At 43.1% G+C, this 25,666-nt stretch overlaps 1 protein-coding gene across 2 annotated transcripts; it reads left to right on the top strand.

The window, feature by feature from the left end:
* Nucleotides 1-855: 855 nt before the first annotated feature.
* UPF3B (UPF3B regulator of nonsense mediated mRNA decay) lies at nucleotides 856-24,089 on the top strand. 2 transcript variants are annotated; one of them, XM_066356128.1, is made up of 11 exons: nucleotides 857-1,117; nucleotides 2,016-2,122; nucleotides 2,290-2,396; nucleotides 9,629-9,727; nucleotides 13,176-13,286; nucleotides 14,304-14,347; nucleotides 14,791-14,973; nucleotides 15,402-15,440; nucleotides 17,353-17,513; nucleotides 17,815-18,109; nucleotides 23,100-24,089. In XM_066356128.1, the coding sequence occupies exons 1-11, from the start codon at nucleotides 965-967 to the stop codon at nucleotides 23,247-23,249; spliced, it is 1,449 nt and encodes a 482-aa protein (XP_066212225.1). In that variant the 5' UTR covers nucleotides 857-964; the 3' UTR covers nucleotides 23,250-24,089. The 2 variants fall into 2 exon arrangements, with proteins under 2 accessions (XP_066212226.1, XP_066212225.1); XM_066356129.1 differs by lacking the exon at nucleotides 15,402-15,440 and having other exon boundaries at nucleotides 856-1,117.
* The last annotated feature ends 1,577 nt before the right edge of the window (nucleotides 24,090-25,666 follow it).

The raw sequence follows: 25,666 nt of genomic DNA, 5'->3' as shown, positions 1-25,666 counted from the left end.
TTAAATGCTAACTAGCCTAGGCCCTGGCCGGTTGGCTCAGTGGTAGAGCGTCGGCCTGGCGTGCAGAGGTCCCGGGTTCGATTCCCGGCCAGGGCACACAGGAGAAGCGCCCATCGGCTTCTCCATCCCTCCCCCTCTCCTTCCTCTCTGTCTCTCTCTTCCCCTCCTGCAGCTGAGGTTCCATTGGAGCAAAGATGGCCTGGGCGCTGGGGATGGCTCCTTGGCCTCTGCCCCAGGCGCTAGAGTGGCTCTGGTCGCAACAGAGCGACGCCCCAGATGGGCAGAGCATCGCCCCCTGGTGGGCAGAGCTTCGCCCCTGGTGGGCGTGCCGGGTGGATCCCGGTCGGGCGCATGCGGGAGTCTGTCTGACTGTCTCTCCCCGTTTCCAGCTTCAGAAAAAAAAAAAAAATACTAACTAGCCTAAAATAATCAATATCCCAAAACAGATATTTCGGGCTGGCAACCTGTTTCCCCTTATAGGAGGACCACGTACTTAAGTATAGGTCTAGAATCTAATGTTAAAACACTAAACTTTTGATCTTAAAAACACTAAACTTTCAAGATTAGAGGACTAACTACTTTTACTTACAAATTGGGACCCAGAGATATACCCTCCTGACTCCCAGCCAGACGTGGGTAACTGCTTTGCATGCCGGGATTTGTAGTCCTCCAAAGAATCTTTCTAATTAAGATGGCAGATATGCTAATAACATGCAGAGAACAGCCTTAGGGGAATCTCGACCCGAGACCGGATTGGGTGATGGGGATTCGGCAGGCGGGAACGTAATAAAAGCAGGCTCCTTGAAGTCTCGCGAGATCTTGACGGCCCAGAGGAACACCGGTCTGTCATATCAGTTGGGTTGTCCATTGGGGGGCGGAGCTGTGACGGGATGAACTGGGAATCGTAGGTGCCCGGTAGGGGCATTTGGGCCGAGTTTCGACTTTGAGGATCAAAGCCGTGGCCATGAAGGAAGAGAAGGACCACAGGCCTAAGGAGAAGCGAGTAACCCTCTTGACTCCCCCGGGGGCCACAGGCAGTGGCTGTGGGGCCTCGGGGGACAGCAAAGGGGAAGATAAGCTGGATCGTAACAAGGAGAAGAAGGAGGCGCTGAGCAAGGTGCCTGGCTGGCCGTTGGCCCGGGAGAGGGCGGGACGCGTTCGCCACCTATGGAGGGTGGTTGGGAATCGGGCTGCCCTCTTCCTCTCCCGGTCACCCCTTCCCTTTCTTCACCTGACTGAGAATCGCATTATCCTCATCCACTCGACTAGAATGGGGGGAGCCCCTCCTGGCCAAGCCCCGGGGTGGGCCTGAGGGAAAGAGGGACATTTTGAGACAAGAACCGTTTAGCTCAGAGCTGTGAGATGATAATGGGAGGTGGGATTGATAAAGAGAATGAGGAATGGAAACGTTAATTGGGGGGTATTATTAAATAGTGAAGGGGCTATTAAGAGTGGGAGTAGTTTATGATGGAAGTATTAATGGAGGCGAGTTGAGAGAGTGCTGGCGGATTACTGGTCTGAGGGCCACATTGGGTTCATCCTACTTGGGAAATAATGAGGGAATTTTCGGTATCCCTTTGAGGTTTGAATTCTTTATGCTGAATGAGAAAGGATTTTGTTTTAGCATGTGTTGAATGTGGTAGGGAAATTGGTAGGGAAATACTAGTAAATCAAGAGTTCATGGTACCCAAAAAAGACCAGGGTTGGCCTACTAGCTTCTTACCTCTACATTTATTGAAAAATAAATGAGAGAAAATTATGCGAAAACCTAGTAAACTGCAGGACTTCGGGTTACCAGAACTTGAGATTTTCCTTGCTCCAGACCTCATTTCTACGAGCTTTTAAAAAACCGCGTCACCACTATGTTGGATTAATTATGAGAGGACTGTTTTCTTCTGGGTTTTTATAAGTTATCCCCCCTTTGAAAGCCCAGCTTTCTTCATGGATGGTGATCCCTTTAGGTATGACAGAAAATTGATGTGTACTAATTTGCTTTTACTTACTCATTTCTGAAGGTGGTAATTCGGAGATTACCTCCCACTTTGACCAAGGAGCAGCTTCAGGAGCATCTTCAGCCTATGCCGGAGCACGATTATTTTGAGTTTTTTTCCAATGATACTAGGTAAAATCAATAAAAGGGAGGGCGGGTAAATGAAGAAGGTTTCTTCCATCCCATTTGACTCTACGTATGTTCTGTGTTTGATTTTGAGTTTCTCTTTAATATATGCATTCTTATAATTCAGCCAGACGCCCACAAGCATATTTACAAAATTGCTTTCTTCTCTGCAGTCTGTATCCTCATATGTATGCCAGAGCATATATCAACTTTAAAAACCAAGAGGACATTATTTTGTTCAGGGATCGCTTTGATGGTTATGTATTCCTTGACAATAAAGGTGAGTCCTAACTGACAAGGTTTCTTTGTCATTTGTCAAGACAATATGTGTTAACACAGGTTTCTCAATGGTGTAATAGCTTTTCGAAAATCCTGGGTGATAAAGGCTCTAGGTGGCACAGGTGGGGACGGCTCAAAAGAATAAAAAAAAAGAAAAAAAATCCTGGGTGACAAAATGTGTAACATCTAAAGAGTTTTACAAATTTGATATAAGCCTAATACAATCTTATATTTATATATAGATGCGTGGCTTTTCCCAGCCCTCGGGTACTTTTATTAACCTGTTATTTCTGTAGTTTGATGAATTAAAGGAAATTGCCTCTTTTCTTCCTCCTGTGACAGATTTTTTGCCCTGGATTAGAATCTGCTCCTTTGACTATTTACTACTTTCAGCAGTAATATGAATAAGTGACTCTTTAAACTTGTCTGACAAGTTTTAAACTTCTATTTCTCATCTTGCTTCAAGGACCACAATTTGTTTATTTAATTCACATCCCTTTAAGCCTGCTTCACGTTCTACGTTGTATGTAATTAAAACATCCAACTTGACCATCTCCCTCTTTGTATCTAGGAGGATATAAGGGAAAAAAAACTGCCTAAACTCTTTTTTTTTTTTGTATTTTTTTTTCTGAAGTTGGAAACGGGGAGGCAGTCAGACAGACTCCCGCATGCGCCCGACTGGGATCCACCCGGTATGCCCTCCAGGGGGCAATGCTCTGCCCATCTGGGGCGTTGCTCTGCCACAACCAGAGCCATTCTTGCGCCTGAGGCAGAGGCCGAGGAGCCATCCTCAGCGCCCGGGCCATCTTTGCTCCAATGGAGCCTTGACTGCGGGAGGGGAAGAGAGAGACAGAGAGGAAGGAGAAGGGGAGGGGTGGAGAAGCAGATGGGCGCTTCTCCTGTGTGCCCTGGCCGGGAATCGAACCCGGGACTCCTGCATGCCAGGCTGACGCTCTACCACTGAGCCAACTGGCCAGGGCCTAAACTCTTTTTATTCACTTTTTCCTGCTTGCAATATTTAGCCACAGACTGTCTGGGCTGCCATCTGCCACTTTCCTTGGCTTTGCAATTATAGTGAATTATGGCTCTTCTATTGAGGTTTTTCTTTTTTTCAGTATTAATTCAAAGTTAATGAAAATGTAATCTTTGTCAGAGAATATGCTCATAAAATTAGGATTGCCACTATTTGTCTAACTTTATTAATCCCCACAAACTAGGTACTTCTCCACTCCAATTTTATTCCAGTAGATAGCAATGATTTCCTAGTGATTTAGCCTGGAAATCTGTGTTGTGTCTAACCTTTTCCTCTCATTTTTTATATCTTACATGTAAACAAATGATGAATCTTAAATTTTTTCAAAAAATTTTGTTAATTGATTTTAGAGAGGAAGGGAGAGAGAAAGAAAGAGAGAAACACTGCTTTGTTGTTCCACTCTTTTATGCATTCACTGGTTGATTCTTGTATGTGCCCTGACCAGGGATCAAACCCACAACTTGGTGTATCACCAGGATGGTCCAACCAACTGAGCTACCTGGCCAAGGCTCTAAATTTGTTTTTTAACATCTTGTTCATCTAGTCTTTCTAATACTTTCATACTTTATGTCTTTGTCACCTAATGCTTAGAAAACCACTGTCTCTAAACTCATAGGGTTCTCCATTTCTGTATAATTCCACCTATTATATTGCCATGAAATTTATTAATCTTTTAGAAAATATTGATTTAAAAGTCCAAACTCCTTGCCTGACCAGGCGGTTGCACAGTGGATAGAGCATTGGACTAGGATGCGGAGGGCCCAGGTTCGAAACCCCAAGGTCGCCAGCTTGAGCACGGGCTCATCTGGTTTGAGTAAGGTTCACCAGGTTGAGCCCAAGGTCGCTGGCTTGAGCAAGGGGTCATTTGGTCTGCTGTAGCCCTCCTGTCAAGGCAAATCTGAGAAAGCAACCAATGAACAACTAAGGAACCTCAAGGAAGAATTAATGCTTCTCATCTCTCTCCCTTCCTGTCTGTCTGTCCCTATCTGTCCCTCTCTCTGTCTCTCTCTCACAAAAAAAAAGTCCAAATTCCTTAGCCTCATAGTTAAGGTCCTCCGTAGTCTTGTCTCACTTGTTTTTTTCAGCCTATCTTCCCCAATTTCCTTCTGCTTCAGTCTGGTTTATCCATTCCTTTTCAAATATATCAGTTATTAAGCTAATCCAATTCTGCATTCACCAGGGTTTCCAAAATCATATTTCCTCCATACCTGCTTTGTGATACCTTAGGGTCAGTTCTATTTATTTTATTCTGGCTTATGTCTACATGTCAGTGATCTTTTAATATTTTTTCAAAATTTTTTTTGTTGATTGATTTTAGAGAGGGAGGAAGGGGGGAAAGAGGAGGGAGAGAGAGAGAGAGAGAAACATCAATTTGTTGTTCCATTTATTTATGCATTCTTTCGTTGATTCGTATATGTGTCCTGACTGGAGATGGAACCTGCAACCTTGGCTGGTGTATCAGGACGATGCTCTAACCAACTGAGCTACCCGCCAGGGCTACATATCAATGATCTTAATACATTGTATGATATTATCCTGAAGCAGAGACCTGGTGTATTTTTTTTTCAGTAGTCACTTGTGTGTGTGTGTGTGTGTTTATTAATTGAGTTAAAACTCACAGCCTGACCAGGTGGTGGCGCAGTGGATAGAACGTCGGACTGGGATGCGGAGGACCCAGGTTCGAGACCCCAAGGTTGCCAGTTTGAGCGTGGGCTCATCTGGTTTGAGCAAAAAAAAGCTCACCAGCTTAGACCCAAGTTCGCTGGCTTGAGCAAGGGGTTTCTTGGTCTGCTGAAGGCCCACGGTCAAGGCACATATGAGAGAGCAATCAATGAACAACTAAGGTGTCGCAGTGAAAAACTGATGGTTGATGCTTCTCATCTCTCTCCGTTCCTGTCTGTCCCTATCTATCTCTCTGACTCTTGCTCCGTCCTGTAAAAAAAAAAAAAAAAAAACCTCACATACCATAAAAGTCAATGGTTTTAGTATATTCACAAAGTTGTGCAATCATCACCCCTATGCAAATAAAGAATTTTTTCATCAGTCCAAAAAGAGTCCTATATCCGCTAGCAGTCGTCTCCCATTCTCCTCTCCCCTCCCCTACCCTGGCAACCACTAATCTAACTATGGATTTCCCTATTCTAGGCATTCCATGTAAACAGAATCATAACTCATTCCTTTAGTTTTGTTTGCATTTTAAATAATTGTGGGATCATTTTTCCACCTGTTGGCTAAGATCAAGTTTTAAAAATTGTGGTAAAATACACAGAAATAAAATTTAACATCGTTTTTTCTTTTTTTCCAAGTGAGAGGAGGGGAGACAGACATACTCCCACATGCACCAAGCAACCCCTGTCTGGGGCAGATGCGCTGCCCATCTTGGGCCATGCTTGCAACGGAGCTATTTTTAGCACCTGAGACAGAGGCTCCATGGAGCCATCCTCATGGCCTGGGGCCAGTGTGCTTGAACCCATCGAGCGTTGGCTGTGGGAGAGGAAGAGAGAGAAAGGGGAGGGGTGGAGAAGCAGATGGTTACTTCTCCTGTATGACCGTGAATCGAACCTGGGACATCCACATGCCAGGCCAACACTTTACCACTGAGCCAACTGGCCAGGATCAAATTTAACATCTTTTTTTTTGTGACAGAGACAGAGAGACAGATAGGGACAGAAAGACAGGAAGGGAGAGAGATGAGAAGCATCACTTCTTCGTTGCAGCACTTTAGTTGTTCATTGATTGCTTTCTCATATGTGCCTTGACCAGGGGGCTACAGCAGAGCGACTGACCCCTTGCTCAAGCCAGCAACCTTGGGCTCAAGCCAGTGGCCTTGGGCTTCAAGACAGTGACCTTTGGGCTCAAGCCAGTGACCATGGCGTCATGTCTATGATCCCACATTCAAGCCAGGTGAGCCCACGCTCAAGCCGGTGACCTCAGGGTTTTGAACCTGGGGTCCTACGCATCCCAGTCTGACGCTCTATTCACTGTGCCACCACCTGGTCAGGCCTAAATTTAACGTCTTAACCATTTTTTTTTGGGGGGGGGTGAGAAGCATCACCTTGTAGTTTCATCACTTTAGTTGTCATTGCTTCTCATATGAGCCTTGACGGGGGGTTCAAGCTAAGCTGTGACCCCTTGCTCAAGCTAGCAACCTTTGGGCTGAAAACCAGTAACTTGGGATGTTGATGATCCATGCTCAAGCTGGCAAGCCTGAGCTCAAGCTGGATGAGCCCGCGCTGAAGCCGGTGACCTCGGGGTTTTGAACCTGGGACCTCAGCATTCCAGGTTGACACTCTATCTACCTCGTCACCACCAGTCAGGCCCTATCTTAACCATTTTTAAAGGTACAGTTCCCTTGTGTTGACGTGTACAGTCACATTGTTGTGCAGTTGATCTTTAGAACATTTTCATTTTTCAAGGCTAAACCTCTATGCTGATTGAACAAGTCCCCACACCCCCTCCAGCAGCCCCTGGCATATACCAGGCTATCTCTATGAAGCTGGCCATTCTAGGTACCTCATGTAAGTGGGAGAATATAGTATTTGAGTTCTTATGATTGGTTTCTTTCACTTAGCATAATGCCCTCAAGGCTTATCCATGTTGTAGTATATGTCAGAATTTCCTTTTTAAGGCTCAGTAATATTCCATTGTATGTATATTCTGCATAGTGTTTATACATTCATCTATCAAGGGGCATTTGGGTCACTTACACAGACTCTTGGCTATTGTGAATAATGCTTTGGCAAATGTGGGCATACAGATAATCTGTTCAGGTCTCTGCTTTCACTTCTTTCGAATATATACCTAAAAGTGGAACTGCTAAGTCATATGGTAATTCTTTTTAAAAGGTTTTGAGAGCCCTGGCCGGTTGGCTCAGTGGTAGAGCGTCGGTCTGGCGTGCTGAAGTCCCGGGTTCGATTCCCGGCCAGGGCACACAGGAGAGGCGCCCATCTGCTTCTCCACCCCTCCCCCTCTCCTTCCTCTCTGTCTCTCTTCCCCTCCCGCAGCCAAGGCTCCATTGGAGCAAAAGATGGCCCGGGCGCTGGGGATGGCTCCTTGGCCTCTGCCCCAGGCACTAGAGTGGCTCTGGTCGGGACAGAGCGACACCCCGGATGGGCAGAGCATTGCCCCCTGGTGGGCATGCTGGGTGGATCCCGGTCGGGCGCATGCGGGAGTCTGTCTGACTGCCTCCCCGTTTCCAGCTTCAGAAAAATACAAAAAAAAAAAAGGTTTTGAGGAGCAAAAAAAATAAAAGGTTTTGAGGAGCCACCATTTTACACCCCCACCAGTAAAGCGAAAGCACTCTTAATTTCTACAAGTCGCATAGGCACTTATTATTCTATGGTTTTCTCTTCCTTTAACAGTAACCATTCTAATGGGTGTGAGGTGATAGCTCATTGTAGGTTTGATTTGCATTTCCCTAATGCAGATGTTCTCAACCTGTGGGTCTCGACTGGTCGAACGACCAAAACACAGGGGTCGCCTAAAGCCATCAGAAAATACATATTTATTATACAATACATTTTTAAATAAAATATGTATTTCTGATGGCTTGAGGCAACCAAGACTCTGTGTTTTGGTCGTTCGACCCCCGCCGGGGTCGTGACCCATAGGTTGAGAACCGCTGCCCCAATGAGTAGTGAAAATATTTTAATGTTTTCATATGCTTCAGCATATGAGCATCTTTTCATGATGCTTTTTCGCCATTTGTATATCATCCTTGGAAAAATGACTACTGAAGTCCTTTGAACTTTTTATTTTATTTATTTTTTAGTGACAGAGAGAGACAGGAAGGGAGAGAGATGAGAAGCATTAACTTGTAGTTGTGGAACTTTAGTTGTTAATTGATTGCTTTCTCATACATGCCTTGACCGGGGGCTCCAGCTGAGCCAGTGATCTTGGGCTCCAGCCAGCGACCTGGGGCTTCAAGCCAGTGACCATAGGGTCATGTCGATGATCTCACTCTCAGGCTGGTGAACCAGCGGTCAAGCTGCCAAGCTCGAGGTTTCAACCTGGGATCTGTGTCCCAGGTCATCGCTCTATCCGCTACGCCACCACCCAGCAGCCAGAAATCCTTTGAAATTTTTAAAATTGGGTTGTGGTTTTTTGTTGTTGTTGTTGAGTTATAGGAGTTCTGTATATTGACTCCTTATCAGATGTATGGTTTGAGAATATTTTCTCCTATTGCATAGGTTGCCTTTTCACTATATTGATTGTTCTTAAATGCACAGAAGTTAATTTTGATGTCCAATTTATCTATTTTTACTTTATTTGACTGTGCTTGTGGTATCCTGGTATATTTTTTAAATAACAGCTTTATGTAATATAATTCACATACCACAAAACTTACCCTTTAGAAATGATTTTTACTGCCACACCAGGTGGTGGTGCAGTGGATGGAGCGTCAGCCTGGGACACAGAGGACCCAGGTTCAAAACCCTGAGGTCGCAGGCTTGAGCACAGGCTCACCAGCTTGAGTGTGGGGTCACCAGCTTGAGCGTGGGATCACAGACATGACCTCATGGTCACTGGTTTGAGTCCAAGGTCACTGGCTCAGCTGGAGCCCCCCAGACAAGGCACATATGAGAAAGCAATAAATGAACAACTAGGTGCCACAACAAAGAATTGAAGCTTCTCATCTCCCTCCCTGTCTGTCCCTGTCTGTTCCCACCCCCCACCCCCGCCTCTCTCTCTCTCTCTCTCTCTCTCTCTCTCTCTCTCTCTCTCTCTCATTTAAAAAAAAAGATTTTTCTTGTGCTCCCCGCTGCTCAGGTATCCCCACAATCTCATTTTAGAACACGTTCATTACTCCAAAGAGAAACCCCATACCTATTAGCTGTCACTCCCAGCCCTCCCGTCCAGTCCTAGAAAACCAGTAATCTTGGTTTTCTCTATAGATCTTATTCTAGAGATTTCCAATGTTTTATTGAAGTGAAAATGAGCTTGTAGACTTCCCCCACACATATCAAAACACCGCACTTTGGAAGTGGAATTGAAATGAATGTCTTACTGCCCTGACGTACCTTTCCACGGGGGCTCCTTTGCTAGGGTGTGGGTTTAGCTGTGCCAGTGTGGGTGACGCCCGACTGCAGACACAGCTCAGATGACTGCCATCAAAGGAGGCCTAGAGAGCAGTGGGTTGGCTCTTGTATCCACTTGACGTTTTCTTTGTTTTAACAAGTGTGATATTTTTTTCTCAACAGGTCAGGAATATCCTGCAATAGTAGAATTTGCACCTTTTCAAAAAGCTGCAAAAAAGAAGACTAAGAAAAGAGATACCAAAGTTGGGACTATTGATGATGGTATAGTATAGCTCTACTCATGTAATGCTATTGCCATGGGGGTTTTGTTGTTGTTTTTTAAATATTACCTTTGTGGGAATTCATTGGACTCCAATCTTTTAAGTAAGAGAACATATGGGATCAAGTTAATATGAAATCTAATTCATCAGTGAAGCTTTGCTTAACTGTTAGAATGGAGGTAGGTATGCTCTAGAGTTTTCACTCTGGCTAGTTGGTTGGAGCGTTGTCCTGATGCACCACGTTGCGGGTTCCGGGTCATGGCGCATGCAGCGATCAACCCATGCATGAGTGGCTGGAACTAAGAATTGATGTTTCTCTCTCTCTCTCTCTCTCTCTCTCTTTCTCCCTTCATCTCTCTAAAATTAATCAATAAATAAAATTTATTTTCAAAAAGATAATGGAAAAAATCAGATGTTTCAGAGAACATGAGGCCTCTTACCATTGTTATAATTATTTGTTAGACTTTTGTTTTCTATTTTTATAAAGAGGAAGATTTCTCATTAAGAAATGTACTGGAAAAATTGATGTATTCAAGTAACTTAATATAAAGTAACTGAAGTAGCCAGTCCTATTTCCTCGGCTTTGAATATGGAATTAACTACACACACAGTAATTACATTGAACCGAAAAACAAACTAAAAACTGGAATGATTGCCACTTAAGGTAAACTGGATCCAGGCTTTTGTTGTTGTTTTTTAGTTAGAGACAGACAGACAGGGACAGACAGACAGGAAGGGAGAGGGATGAGAAGCATCAACTCGTAGTTGCAGCACCTTAGTTGTTCACTGATTGCTTTCTCATATGTGCCTTGACTGGGGGGCTACAGCAGAGCAGGTGACCCCTTGCTCTAGCCAGCGACCTTGGGCTCAAGCCAGCAACCTCAGGGTTCTGAATTTGGGTCCTCAGCGTCCCAAGTCGATGCTCTCTCCACTGCACCACCGCCTGGTCAGGCTGGATCCAGATTTTGAGATCTCTGTAACTTATGTTGGATAAAGGTTTAGCTACAATATTTTCTATCCAATTGATATTTTAGAATCATCTAGTTTGAGTTCCGTTATTTATTACTATAGTGCATATTTTATAAATCACACAGAAAAGACTCAACACACAGCTGCTTATTGATTATATCATAGATTCATACTTGGAAGACTAGACCAAGCAACACATTCTACACTACATAGAAACTCCCAATACAAGAAGTATAATGACTCATATTTGTTACCCCGTCTGATGTCAGAGGCAGCTTGAAAAGAACTGCAGAAATTACCATCACCTCCATTGCCACATCTAGGATAGCCCCCTAATTTACCTTTTTGGAACATCTCTTTTTCTTTTTCTTTTTTTCAGAGACAGAGTCAGAGAGGGATAGATAGGGATAGACAGACAGGAATGGAGAGAGATGAGAAGCATCAATCATTAGTTTTTCGTTGTGACACCTTAGTTGTTCATTGATTGCTTTCTCATATGTGCCTTCACCGTGGGGCTACAGCAGACCGAGTAACCCCTTGCCCAAGCCAGCGACCTTGGCTTTGCTCAAACCAGATGAGCCCGCGCTCAAGCTGGCGACCTCGGGGTCTCGAACCTGGGTTCTCCACATCCCAGTTGGATGCTCTATCCACTTAGCCACCTCCTAGTCAGGCTGGAACATCTCATTTTCATATGTTGAGTTCACTTAAAGTGAAGTATACCCACATAGGAAATGTTTATCCTCTATATACATAATAATTATATACTTTAACTACATATGCAACTATATGTAATATTTAAATACATACTGTAACTGTATATACATAGCAGATCTCCCACAAGTGTGACTCTGGATTAGCAGGAGCAGTGACTTTTATTTTAAGATTTTTATTTATTGACTTTAGAGAGAGAAGAGAGAGAGAGAGAGAGAAAGAAGGGGGGTGGAGCAGGAAGCATCAACTCATGTGCCTTGACCAGGCAAGCCTGGGTTTCAAACCAGCGACCTCAATGTTCTAGCTCTTTTATTTATTTACTTATTTATTTTTTATTTATTCATTTTTAGAGAGGAGAGGGAGAGACAGAGAGAGAAAGAGAGAGGAGAGATAGAGAGAGAGAAGGGGAGAGGAGCTGGAAGCATCAACTCCCATATGTGCCTTGACCAGGCAAGCCCAGGGTTTCGAACCGGCGACCTCAGCATTTCCAGGTCGACGCTTTATCCACTGTGCCACCACAGGTCAGGCAACATTCTAGCTCTTATCTACTGGGCCACCACAGGTCAAGCAGGAGCAGTGACTTTTAAAAGCAAACCATGGAGGCCCTGGTCAGTTGGCTCAGTGGTAGAGCATCAGCCTGGCGTGATGGAGTCCCGGGTTCAATTCCCGGCCAGGGCACACAGGAGAGGTGCCCATCTGCTTCTCCACCCTTCCCCCTCTCCTTCCTCTCTGTCTCTCTCTTCCCCTCCCGCAGCCAAGGCTCCATTGGAGCAAAGTTGGCCCGGGCACTGAGGATGGCTCCATGGCCTCTGCCTCAGGCACTAGAATGGCTCTGGTTGCAACAGAGCAACGCCCCAGATGGGCAGAGCATCGCCCCCTGGTGGGCATGCCGGGTTGATCCTGGTCGGGTGCATGCAGTAGTCTGTCTGACTGCCTCCCTGTTTCCAACTTCACAAAAATACAAAAAAAATTTTTTTAAAATTAAAAAAAATAAATAAATAAAAATAAAAGCAAACCATGCATCATCCCTGGAGGTTTTGTTATAATGTGTGGTATCTCATTTTCCCTGACCCCATATTACACTAGACTCCCTTTGTGATTATCTCTAATAGGAGTTCTGAGAGTAACCAGTAGTCTATCTTTGTATTATTATTTATTTATTTTAGATTGAGAGAAAACATCAATTTGTTGCTTTGTTGCTCCACTCATCTATGTGTTTACTGGTTGATTCTTTTACCTTTTTTTTTTTCAGTGAGAGAGAGAGATAGACAGGGAGGGACAGACAGATTGACAGGAAGAGAGAGAGATGAGAAGTATCAACTCAAAGTTGCAGCACCTTAGTTGTTCATTGATTGCTTCTCATACGTGCCTTGACCAGGGGGCTCCAGCCGAGCCAATGACCCCTCGCTCAAGTCAGTGACCATGGGGTCCTGATTATGACCCCATGCTCAAGCTGGTAACCCCGTGCTCAAGCCAGCGACCTCGGGTTTTTGAGCCTGGGTCCTCAGCGTCCCAGGTCGACACTCTATCCTCTGCACCACCGCCCAGTCAGGCTTATTGGTTGATTCTTGTGTGTGCCCTAACCAGGGATCAAACCCACAACCTTGGCGTATCACAACAATTCTCTAAATAGTCTATTTTGTGGGTACAGGTTTATTTTGAATGTTCCATGAAATAGGAAATTATCTTCTTTGATCAACAGCCTAGATAATAATTTCCTATTTGTTTAAAGTCTGCTATATTTTCTGTTTGCTTAAAAAATTATTTAGATCCAGAATATAGAAAATTTTTGGAAAGTTATGCTGCAGATAATGAGAAAATGACATCTACTCCAGAGACACTGCTAGAGGAAATAGAAGCTAAAAATAGAGAACTAATAGGTAAGTAGACAGAAGGAATTAAGGGCAACACTTTTTCATCAGAAGTCCTTTCTGACTCCTACTTCTGTCACTTGATAGCTGTGTGATCATGGCAAAAGCACTAACTTCTCTGAGACTCTGTGTCTTCTACTGTAATATGCAGATGATAATACCTATGTCTCAGGATTATGAGAATGCATTGATTAGATGGGGGAAATTCTGTGACCTATTTAGTGCTACACAAATGTAGCCTAAGTATAAAACGTTTGGAGACTCATGGCACCTTTAGATGTTGGTAAGCATTTGAAGATCGCTTGGTGTTTTCTATTAATAAGAAGCTAATATTCCTAAAAAGAAATTTGACCTGAAATAACAAAAAAAATGGATGTAGTTACTGCCAAACTGAAAACCTTGATAAATTCTAGCTTGGATGTTGGTTCTGGTAGTAAGCTATCAATACTGTATCAGCTTTAAACATAGGCATAGCCTCTGACTCAAGATGTCCACTCCTAGGAGTTTATCCAAAAGAAGTATGTTATCAAAAAGCTAGCTGCAAAGCTAGATAGCATTGTTCAGAATATTGGAGAAATGAATGAAATAGTCTTCTAAAAGTTGGTTTTATTAATGGACACATAGTATAAGCCCATCTCTGATCATTTCCTTAGAATAAACTCCCAGAAGTGATATTATGGGATCAAAATGATACCTGACTTACCCCAATACCTTCCCAGTTAGACAAGTCTATATTCCCATCTATAAAATAAGACAATGTCCTTTGCACTTAATTCTCACCAACACTGGGAATTACACTTTTTTTTTAAGTTTATTGTTTTATTTTGTATTTCCTCAGTTTTCTTAAAGATATTTGAAACTTGCAGAATTGGAAGGCTGAAAACTTCTTGCTGATAATATAGTTGTGAACTCTGTTTAAGGGGGTATCGTTTTTCCCACCTTGGGTGGTTGGCAGGGAATGTCAGAAAATGGAATCCTTTCTTGGGGTTGATAAGTATTATTAATAATCTGTTTACATTTATGTAGCTAAAAAGACAACCCCACTATTGAGCTTCCTGAAAAACAAACAGGTAAACTTTTGTTTTTATAGTTCTCTCAATACTTTTATTTCATTGGTTCACATTCTGTTAAACATTTTAAGAACATTGGGATCCCATAGGAGAAATAGCCATTATCCTTTAAAGACGTGGCACATTGGCCCCCTCCTTCTCTTCAGCTATTGGATCAAGGAATCACTCTGAACACCCAGAGAATCCTTAGCCTGTTCCAGAGACACTCTCTTGATTTTCTAAAAGCCTCTGAACCCACAGCAAGGCAGCAGTGGGAGACTGACATTAGCAGGCCCTGGTCTTTATTCTCTTTCATACACTGAGTGGGTGGGAGGGGTACAGAGGTGGAACGTAGGAAAGAAAGAGGATCCAGTTTAGCAGGGGCCCACCATGCCTTTGGGATTGATTTAAGTGTTTGGTGATGATTACCTTGTTTGAAGGTGTACGCTACTGTTTCTTTCTAGAGAATGAGAGAAGAAAAAAGAGAAGAAAGAAGAAGGCGAGAAATAGAAAGAAAAAGACAAAGAGAAGAAGAGAGGAGGAAATGGAAAGAAGAAGAGAAACGCAAAAGGAAAGATATAGAAAAGCTAAAGAAGATAGAAAGAGTTCCAGAAAGGGACAAATTAAAGGAAGAACCAAAGATTAAGGTGTGAAAATAGCTTTAACTGACTGCATGTGGCTGAAAATTGCTTGTATCTACTTCTTTATAAACATGCATGCATCTCGTGTGGTGTAAATGTAGTTTTTCAGTTTTGTTTTTATCCTTTCTGGGGGGGGGGGTTGAACCAATAGAAATCTTTCTATATTACTAATAGTATGATTTTTTAATTTTAAGATAATTTAAAAGGACTAAGTAGTTTACATGATATTTCTTCAGTGCAGATCTGTGGTTTTCTTTTTTGTTTGTTTTTTTTTTTTCATTGAAAATGTTCAGTTTTGGGATGATTATTCATTCTCTCAGTTCTTCATAAATTAGGGCTTAGGGCTGGCTGGCATGATTATGGTTTTTATTCAGCTTTTCCTTCATATTTGATACATGAAGTTGCCTCATCTGTTTGTTTTCCACTGTCTTCAGGTACACAGGTTTCTGTTACAAGCTGTGAATCAGAAAAATGTAAGGACCAAGTACATGATACAGAACACCTAGTATCATGTCACATATACAGGTCTTAGTTAATAAGTCCTTTTGGTGGTGGTGGTAGTGTTACCTGTAAAAAACCCTTCAGACTGACTTGAGTCTTCTTAAAAGCAAGCTATTTAAAATTCCTACTTTAAAAGGAAGCCCACATGACTTTATGAAGCTCTGCTGTGTACCCAGAAGCTTCAACACTGTATAGCCAGAGGACGACCATGCCTAAATAGCTTTCTCTTTTGTAGCTGCCTCTCATAACTGCCTGTGCAAGTACTAGAGATAATATTCTGCATTATGTGCTTTCCCCTCTAACGTGATTCCTGTGGTACCTTCTTGCATCTACCTGGGAATCTGTGAGCAGCAGATTGCGATGAATTCATTGCACATAGGAAGAGGAAAAGCTGCAGGAAGACCCCAGCCTTGCTGCTCCCCTTCGGAGGGCGTGGCGCGGGCCTTGCTCCAGCGAACTCGAGGCAGTGCTGGTACTTCAGAGAAAGTCTGAGAAAATCTCACAGAGATGGCGGCAGAGTTTCCTTTCACCTCCTGAAAATTCAGTTCATGTGGTTCCCCGAGGATCGCCAGGGCTCATTATTGTTGTTGAGGGGCTTGGCAACTGCGTGGGAAAGTTCCTAAATCTTAATTTGTCTAGCAGTCTGTCTGCCATTCCACATGTGACTAGACTTGCTATTCCTATCAGCAAGGCAAAGGTCGAGCTATCCATGCTAGAGACATCCATCGATGTTCTTATTCGAGTAATGACCATCTTGGTTTCTGACAAAGATGTTCATTAGAGAAATAAGAACACTTCCAGTAAAAGCTGTCATAGTATCCTTGCTTTACCCTGGTGCCTCGTAGCATCCAGTCTGGGCTCACCATTTGCAGTGGCTGGCTGTGTGCTGAAATACTTCATGCTTAAATCTTTTGGTGCTTGGGCTTTTGCTAGGGGACCTATATGATGCCTTCACCCTGAGATGAATCTTTGTATGATGCCTTTACAATAAGACTTTAAATTCATCTCTTTTGCCTAAAAATATCTCTGAGTATGTAATATTCGGGGATATTCTAGCGAGACGTGTCACAGTGGCATGAAAAAGAAATGTTAGTTAGAAAATTGGACTTTATAAACCACTTTTATTTCAGAATTGCATTCTGTCGTACAGATGACACTGTGCAGAGTTCCTACCCAGCAGAGATGGAACTCCACTGCTTTGTTGTATGAGGTATTTGGATGTTTAAATCCCATGCCAAATAATTCTTACTATCCATATCTAATGATAATGTGATTCATCATATAAGTATGTCACTCTCAGGGTTAAGGCAAAATTATTCTCACAATAGATCACTCCTTTGGTGACCAAGTTGTTTGTCATTCCAAGTACAATATAAGAACTACTCCATCAGTAATGACCTACCTAGCATTTTAAATTTGTGACATATTTTCACATCGAATTGTACTGACACACTGGTTTGCTACAAAAGGCATATTTGGAAGTGTCTGTTGGTTCACATAGAGGTTGACCCATTTGTGCACACAGTCAACTATACAGAATGTGTGTTGTAGAATTGTGCACCTGAAACCTATATAATTTTGTTAACCAGTGTCACCTCAATAAATTAAATTAAAAGAAAAAAAATAGTTTACCCATTTAAAGCCAAAGGAGTCTTGATACTATTGCCACAAAGTGATTAACCACTTCACTTGAGTGGGTAACACTTTCACATTAATAGCAACCTTAGTAAATCACTGCTCTTGTGTACTAGTCCCTCACCTGAAAGTCTGCGCACCTGCAGAAAAAGGGGCCTTCTATAGTTAAAAGTATTTAGTATATTGTTTTCATTGATAGAAGACAGTGTCCCACCCTTCAAAATGAAAATACATTTGTTCTTTTTAAAGCTGCTCAAGAAGCCAGAAAAAGGAGATGAAAAAGAATTGGACAAAAGAGAAAAAACCAAGAAACTGGACAAAGAGAATCTGAGCGATGAAAGAGCCAGCGGGCCAAGCTGTGCCCTGCCCAAACGGTGTGAGAGCGAGCTGAGAGACGAAAAGCCCCAAAGGTCAGTGGACGAGGGCTCTTTGCCGCATTTGTGTTCAGCCTATTTCCAGATGCTAGTCTTGCTGCTATGTCCTGGGCTGAATTCAGATCAGCTCTTTAACCAGGAGCCGGGGCGGGAGGAGGGGGTTTCAAATATTCCGCCCTAATCTGGGTGGATGACTTCGGGGTTTTGTTCACTGTTTATCAGCGTGTTAGCATTTCTTTACTCTGCTCCGAAAGTGTAGCCTCACTTTCAGTGGGCAAGTCAGAATCACTGTCCCTGCATTCATGATGATAAGGTCTTGGAGATGTTTCTCGTGCAGACCTGAGGATGAGTGTGGCAGAGACTACCGCGACAGGGAGCGGGATTACGAACGAGAACAAGAGCGCATTCTCCGGGAGAGGGAGCGCCTGAAGCGGCAGGAAGAAGAGCGCCGGAGGCAGAGGGAGCGCTACGAGAAAGAGAAGGCTTTTAAAAGAAAGGAGGAAGAAATGAAAAAAGAGAAAGAAGCTCTTCGGGATAAAGGAAAGAAGACTGAAAGTACAGAATCACTAGGCTGCTCAGAAAAAACTGACAAGAAAGAGGAAGTGGTTAAGAGAGATCGCATTAGAAACAAGGTGCTGCTTTTCGTTTCACTCTTTAGGAGTTTTTCTTTCTCTTTCTCTGCAAGTGGAAAGGAAAGGGCTAGCTCGTTGTTTACTATAGAATTTTTAAAGGAAATTCTATTATAGAGAATTTTATTATAGGAACTTTACCTGCCTGCAACTTCTTTTCAGTTTTGGTTGGGCGCTTTTATTATTGTAGAAATTTCAAACACGGACGAAAGTAGAACAGAATAATGCAATGGGCCCATCACGCCTGTTCATTAATCATCAAATGGTGGCCAACCTTCTTTCTACTTTACTACTTTACCCCATCCCGGCCCCTACTGGACTAAAGTAAATCCTAGATGTATTTCTTCTTTAAATACGCCAATGTTAGAGAGCAAGACGTTTCTTAACAGCATTTTCACATAAAAAAACTAACAGTAATTAACATCCTACCTACTCAGTGTTCAGATTTTTCCAGTTGTCTCATTTATATATATATATTTTTATGTATGTATTTTTTTTTTACAGAGACAGAGAGTAAGTCAGAGAGAGGGATAGACAGGGACAGACAGACAGGAACGGAGAGATGAGAAGCATCAATCATTAGTTTTTCATTGCGCCTTGCAACACCTTAGTTGTTCATTGATTGCTTTCTCATGTGTGCCTTGACCACGGGCCTTCAGCAGACCAAGTAACCCCTTGCTCGAGCCAGTGACCTTGGGTCCAAGCTGGTAAGCTTTTTGCTCAAACCAGATGAGCCCGCGCTGAAGTTGGCGACCTTGGGATCTTGAACCTGGGTCCTCTGCATCCCAGTCTGATGCTCCATCCACTGCGCCACCGCCTGGTCAGGCTCATTTATATTTTTATAGGTTTCAGACAAGGTCCACAAATAGTATTTTCTTGATATCTCTCCTTAAATCTCCTCTAATCTAAATAGCCTCCCTCCTTTTGTCTTCCTACATGTATTTGTTGAGCAAGCCCATTTGTTCTGTAGAGCTCCTAAGGGTCCAGATTGGCTAATCACATTCCTGTGGTGTCACTTAACATGTTGCTGTATCTTCTTTATTTCTTTGAAAACTGATGGCTGTGTCTAGGGCAGGGGTCAGCAAATTTTTCTTTAAATTTTTATTTATTTATTTATTTATTCATTTTTAGAGAGGAGAGAGAGAGAGGGAGAGAGAGAGACAGAAAGGAGAGAGAGACAGAGAGAGAGAAGGGGGGAGGAGCTAGAAGCATCAACTCCCATATGTGCCTTGACCAGGCAAGCCCAGGGTTTCGAACCGGTGACCTCAGCATTTCCAGGTCGACGCTTTATCCACTGCGCCACCACAGGTCAGGCCAGCAAATTTTTCTATAAAGGGCCAGATGGTAAGTAAATATTCTAGACTTTGTGGGCCATATGGTTGCTGTCACAACCACTAGACCCTGTAGGCAGAGACAGATGTAAAAGAATGAGCATGGCTGTGTGTCAATCAAATTTTATTCAAACAGGCAGCCCCTCACCTGGAGGCCTGAATATATTCAGGCTCAGTGTGTGGCAAGAACAGTTCATGGATAGCGTTGTACACTTCCTATGCATCACAGCAAGAAGCATACAGTGTCTACATATCCCGTTAGTGTGATGCTGTGATTGATTGGTGGCAGCTGATTGTGGTTGTGTAATAGGATGTCCATGTTCTTAGGATATACACGTGTGACCAAGTGTTAAAATTATTACTCTAGAAGAAAGGTATTAGGTATTCATTGTTTACATTTTACAACATTTCAATAGAGATAAAACCTTTCAAGATAAAAAGTTGAAAAAAAACACAACTGATCAATAGTTTAAGGCAGTGGTTCTCAAACTTTTTGATGTAGGGGCGCATTTAAAATCCTACAAATAATTGTAGGCGCACTATATACAAATTTCTGAGAAATATGTTAAATAATTAAGTCAAATATTAAAAAATATATAAAGTCCAAGCATGCTTTTATGGTAATTAAACAAAATAAATACGACAAAATTAAATTTATTCTGACATTAAAAAACATTCTTATCTTACATTTTTTGAGTTCTGCTTTTTAGAATTTGTAAAAAAGGGGTTAAAAAAAAAAGTTATCTTTATATATATAGATACATTCTTAGTAAGATTTAGTAAATTCGTCAGGTCCCGGTGCAAATGTGTTAAGGTTTTTCATTCTTGTGTTTATGAGAAATATGAGCCTGATGTGTCCTAGCAATTTCTTCAGTGTTTAGGCATCTATTTGAAAGGGAAACTCTCATTTCCTCGTCAATACATTGAAGAATTCCTCTTTTTACTCTTAATTGCGTTGAGTACAGAAAACCGCCACCATCCTGGCCTGACCTGTGGTGGCGCAGTGGATAAAGCGTCAACCTGAAAACACTGAGGTTGCCAGTTCAAAACCCTGGGCTTGCCTGGTCAAGGCACATATGGGAGTTGATGCTTCCTGCTCCTCCCCCCTTCTCTCTCTCTCTCTCTCTCTCCTCTCTATAATGAATAAATAAAGTTTTTATAAAAAAAAGAAAACCCCCACCATCCATATCATCTTAACTTGACACCAAACAAAGGATAAAAGAAACTTGCCTCCAGTCTTTCTGGAGAACAGGGGGGGGGGGGGTAGTGTAAACAATCCAGCACCACAGCTTAACAGCCTTTTGCAACCTAATCAGGCAAGTGAGGTGGGGGGTTGGGCAGACTGTCAGCTTACAGCCAATCCCCCACACCTCTGTGCCCCAAAAATCTAAACTCCAAAAACTCTGTTGGTTTTTTAGTCCCCAACAGGCACATATTTCTCTGAAATACCAAGGGCACACCTGGAAATCTTCTAGGGCGCACCAGTGTGCCCTGGCGCACACTTTGAGAACCACTGGTTTAAGGTGTTCCAAGCCTGATCCAGCTGTTATAAAAAATGTTATCAGCCATTCTCCTAATAATTTTGCCTAGATTAATTATTTCACAGGGGATGGAGGTGGAGTAGAAAATAGTGATATACAAATTCTGCCTTTCCTGTTGTATTTATTACCTGTTCTTTTATAAAGAAGGATTTCCCTCGTCAGCTTTTTGGTTAGCCTAAAATTCAATTTACACAGGAAAGGCAGGATAAATAGTTGATTCTTCCCTTTTACTTGCCAGTATTCAGAGTAATGAGTTGGTGTTCCGACAACTTGTAGGGGTTATCCTTGAGTTGTGGAGTCTTTAAGAACTTGTGGATTTAGAGTACTTGCTGTATTCCAGCTTGTCATTCCCAGTGAGCATCCTCGCTGATGTTTACATCATTCCATCTTTACACAGTAGGAGCCATCAGCCATTCTTTAACTACTATGCACGAGTCTCATATGTTTTAACATGTCATCTTGTGACAACAGTGAAGTATTTTGCTGGAATTATTCAATTGAGAATAATGCTTTCAGGCTAACTTTCATACCTCAGGGAGAAAGGGTAAGGCAGGCTCATGCAATATTTTGTGAATTCTAAAAAAGGCCTACACATTTAAGGATCATATTGTCACTAAACCAAACACATTGCTTGAACTGAGAGCTACATGATGATTTATTGAGGCTTATTTAGGAATCTGAGATGTAAAGTGCCACCTAGATAGGGTGGTTGGGTATTACAGTGTTCTACCTGAATTAAGAAACAATCATGTTTGTGGCAAGTTACATGGGGTCTGAGCTTAGAAGTTCAGGGAGGTCTCCACTTAAGATGTCATTCCTGTTGTTGCTTATACTTCTAAGATTTTCTTATATAAGGGTGCATTGAATTTTATTTATTGATTTTAGTGAAAGAGGAAGGGAGAGAGAAAGAGAGAGACAGGAACGCTGATCTGCTCCTGTATGTGCCCTGACTGACTGGTGATCCAAACTGCAATCTCTGCGCTTCAGGATGATGCTCTAACCAACAGAGCTGTCCAGCCAGGGCTATTATTATCATGCGTTTTAAAATCAGTTTACTGAGCCTGACTGCTGGTGGCACAATGGATAGAGCATTGACCTGGGACACTGAGGACTCAGGTCTGAAACCCTGAGGTCACCACCTCGAGTGCAGGCTCATTTGGCTTGAGTGCAGGGTCGCCGACTTCAATATGGGAGCATTGACATGATCCCATAGTTGCCAGCTTGAGCCCAAAGGTCGCTGGCTTGAGGAAGGGGTCCCTGTCTCGGATGGAGGCCCCCGTCCCCGTCCAGGCATGTATGAGAAAGCAATCAATAAACAACGACAATGCCAAAAATACAAGTTGATGCTTCTCATCTCTCTCCCTTCTTGTCTGTCTGTCTCTCTCACTAAATAATAATAATACAATAATAATGTCATTTTACTGATGGCGAGGAGAGATAGGCAATGGCTGTGATTTCTAAGTAAAAAAAAAAAAAGCTAATTCCGTTCCTCTTAAGATGGTTAAGAAAATTAGGTAACAGATTTATCAAAAATTTAGTCTAGGCATGTAAAATAATACTTATGAAATGGTTGCTTTTCTTTGGAGATAGAAGAAAGAAGCAGGTTGTTAGAAGTAAATTAATCACCAGCATTTACTGTCATGTATCATGCCCTTAGTTTTGGTCTTCTATGAGTTGTTTTCTTTGTTGTTGTTGTTGTTTTGTCTTTTACAAAGAGAGAGTCAGAAAGAGGGATAGACAGGGACAGACAGACAGGAACAGAGAGAGATGAGAAGCATCAATCATCACTTTTTCATTGCGACACCTTAGTTGTTCATTGATTGCTTTCTCATATGTGCCTTGACCGTGGGCCTTCAGCAGACCGAGTGACCCCTTGCTCAAGCCAGCGACCTTGGGTCCAAGCTGGTGAGCTTTTTTTTGCTCAAACCAGATGAGCCCGCGCTCAAGCTGGAGAACTCGGGGTCTCGAACCTGGGTCCTCCGCATCCCAGTCCGATGCGCTGTCCACTGCGCCACCACCTGGTTAGGCTTGATAGATAGCAATACCTCACTTGTGACTCTGAAAATGCCCCGTAAACACTTAGGATCAATATTGTAACATGAACATTTCCTTTTACTTTAGGATCGCCCAGCAATGCAGCTCTATCAACCAGGAGCGCGAAGCCGAAATCGACTCGGTCCTGCTGATGACAGCGCCAAGCCTGGAGAGTCAGCAATAGAAAAAAAGCAGGAAAGTGGTATTAGCCATAGAAAAGAAGGAGGAGAGGAGTGATACAGATCACACAGCCCTAGGTGTCCTCCTGACTGTGTAGGCAGCCAAAGAGCATGTATTAAGCAATCCAGAAGTGCCTCGGGGCAAAGGCGTAGAGAGAAAGGGGGTAGTTGTGCTGGTGGGGTGCACTGCAGAGGAGTATGTTTTGCATCAAAGCAGGAACCTGGCTGCAGGTTCAGATTGGAAGCACAATTTCTTTTCTTTGCAGTTCCTACAAATGAACTTTAAAGTGTCAGGCAAAGATAAGTTAGAGGGTAGGCATTGTAATTTGCAGGTGGAAAATGTCAAGCTAGGACTTCATTAAGGCATGACAGGAGGAGAGGACGAGAGCCGCCTCTAAAATCAAAAGGTTTTCTTAATCCTGGATGGAATTTTCTTAATTTAGTGGAGCAGAGTCACTTTGAAGTCATGTTCGGATCTAGTTCTAGTCACTGTTGGTGATAACTGTTGACTTTGTGTAACGTAGAAGCAGCAAGCATATAATTGTAGTACAAGGATGACAAATGTTTGCTTTGCAAAATTTAAATATTCATGTCACGTCTATAGCCTCTGTCCTAAAACTTTAAGATGAGTTTGAGATATTTGTTTGCTTATGTGAGCTTAGCATAAAGAATATTTTTACACCTCCCTTTTTGCCTCTAGCAATTTTTATATTAATAAGTAAAATTTAACCCTTGTTTGGTTCTTGACAATCTAGTCTTTGTTTTATCTTAGGTCTCGTGATCTGAATGCATGACCTGTTCAAGAAGGAAACTGCACCAATATTTGTTCCTGTTTAAATAACAACTTTTTGTCTTAATCTGTTTCACATTGGTGTCAATAAATATTAGCATCACTCCAGTATGAATTTAAATGTGTTTGTTTATTAACTTTGCTAAATAGCTTCAGTTTTGAAAAATTAAATTGGATACCAAATTAACCTTGTGGGGATTTTGAACGGAGAGGAATGGTATTTGTTTCTCCCTTCACTAGCGAGCAGCTGCCTTTATTTTGCCCAAGAAAATCAAGTCATGGTTCCCTACTCTTCCATCAGAACCAGAATGTTCGCACAATGTCCTTGAGCTGTTGCATAATTTTCATCCTGCCAGCTTCTAATGTGTCAGTTTTTCTTTACTTGTAAGTCACTGCCTGTGCTTTCCTCAGCTTTTAGAAACCAGTAGCTCTAGAGGCAGGGAAAGAGGAAGGGCCATCAAAGATGATTGAAAGAAAACAGTCCTCACTTCGGGGAGAGAGTAGTAAAAGAAAAGCTGGGAAAATTCTGAGACTGGCTGGCCATGTCCCTTGCCACAGAGAAGTGAAGGAAGATAAGAAAGGTGAAGTGGGCCCTGGCTGGTTGGCTCAGTGGTAGAGCATTGGCCTGGCGTGTGGATGTCCCAGGTTCGATTCCCAGCCAGGACACACAGAAGCGCCCATCTGCTTCTCTACCCCTCCCCCTCTCCTTCCTCTCTGTCTCTCTCTTCCCCTCCTGCAGCCAAGGCTCCATGGGAGCAAAGATGGCCTGGGCGCTGAGGATGGCTCCATGGCCTCTGCCTCAGGTGCTAGAATGGCTCTGGTTGCAATGGAGCAACACCCCAGATGGGCAGAGCATCGCCCCCTGGTGGGCATGCTGGGTGGATCCCGGTCGGGTGCATGTGGGAGTCTGTCTCTCTGCCTCCCTGCTCCTCACTTCAGAAAAATACAAAAAAGAAAAAAAGGTTAGTGTCTGTGACATATGTAAGCACTGAGGTCATCAGTGAAATGCAGACCATCTTGGTGGCAGAGGTTAGAGTTGGTCTGAGTGGAAGCAATGCTCCGGAATGCATCATTTGTGAGTTGGCATCACATGCCACCTTAGCCAGCCTAGCGCCAGCTGCCAGCTCTGCAGTCTGTTTCCAGCACTTCCCTCTTTCTTTCAGCTTGCCTGGCCAGTCCCACTTGGTGAACCACTTCCCCACTCCCCCTTAAATCTCTTCTCCTTTATGTCTCCATTTAGCAAACATTTACTAATCACTGACAGTGCCAGGCCCTGGGTGGGGGGTGTCAAAGACTCAAACAAGTCCTTGTCGCTGAAAAACCATGGCCCAGTGGCGGCAAGAGACAGCTGGAGATAACCAGAGCACAGTGCAGCACGAGAAGCGCAGTGGCAGCGCTGCCGGGGGAGGCTCCTGCCCCGAAGCTGCCACGTGTTGCTGCAGAAAATCCCTAAACTGCTAAGGCTATACAGCAGGGCCTGCCCTCCTGCTAAACCATTGTTTTTACTTTTAGATTTTATTTATTTTTAGAGAGAGAGAGAAGGAGGGGGAGCAGAAAGCATCAACTCCCATATGAGCCTTGACCAGGCAAGCCCAGGGCTTCAAACCAGTGACCTCAGTGTTCCAGGTCGATGCTTTATCCACTGTGCTACCACAGGTCAGGCGCTAAATTGTGTTTAAAGTCCA

Source organism: Saccopteryx leptura, chromosome X (genome assembly GCF_036850995.1).
Source record: "Saccopteryx leptura isolate mSacLep1 chromosome X, mSacLep1_pri_phased_curated, whole genome shotgun sequence".
Classification (NCBI taxonomy): domain Eukaryota; kingdom Metazoa; phylum Chordata; class Mammalia; order Chiroptera; family Emballonuridae; genus Saccopteryx; species Saccopteryx leptura.
This window is presented reverse-complemented; position numbering and strand designations above follow the sequence as displayed.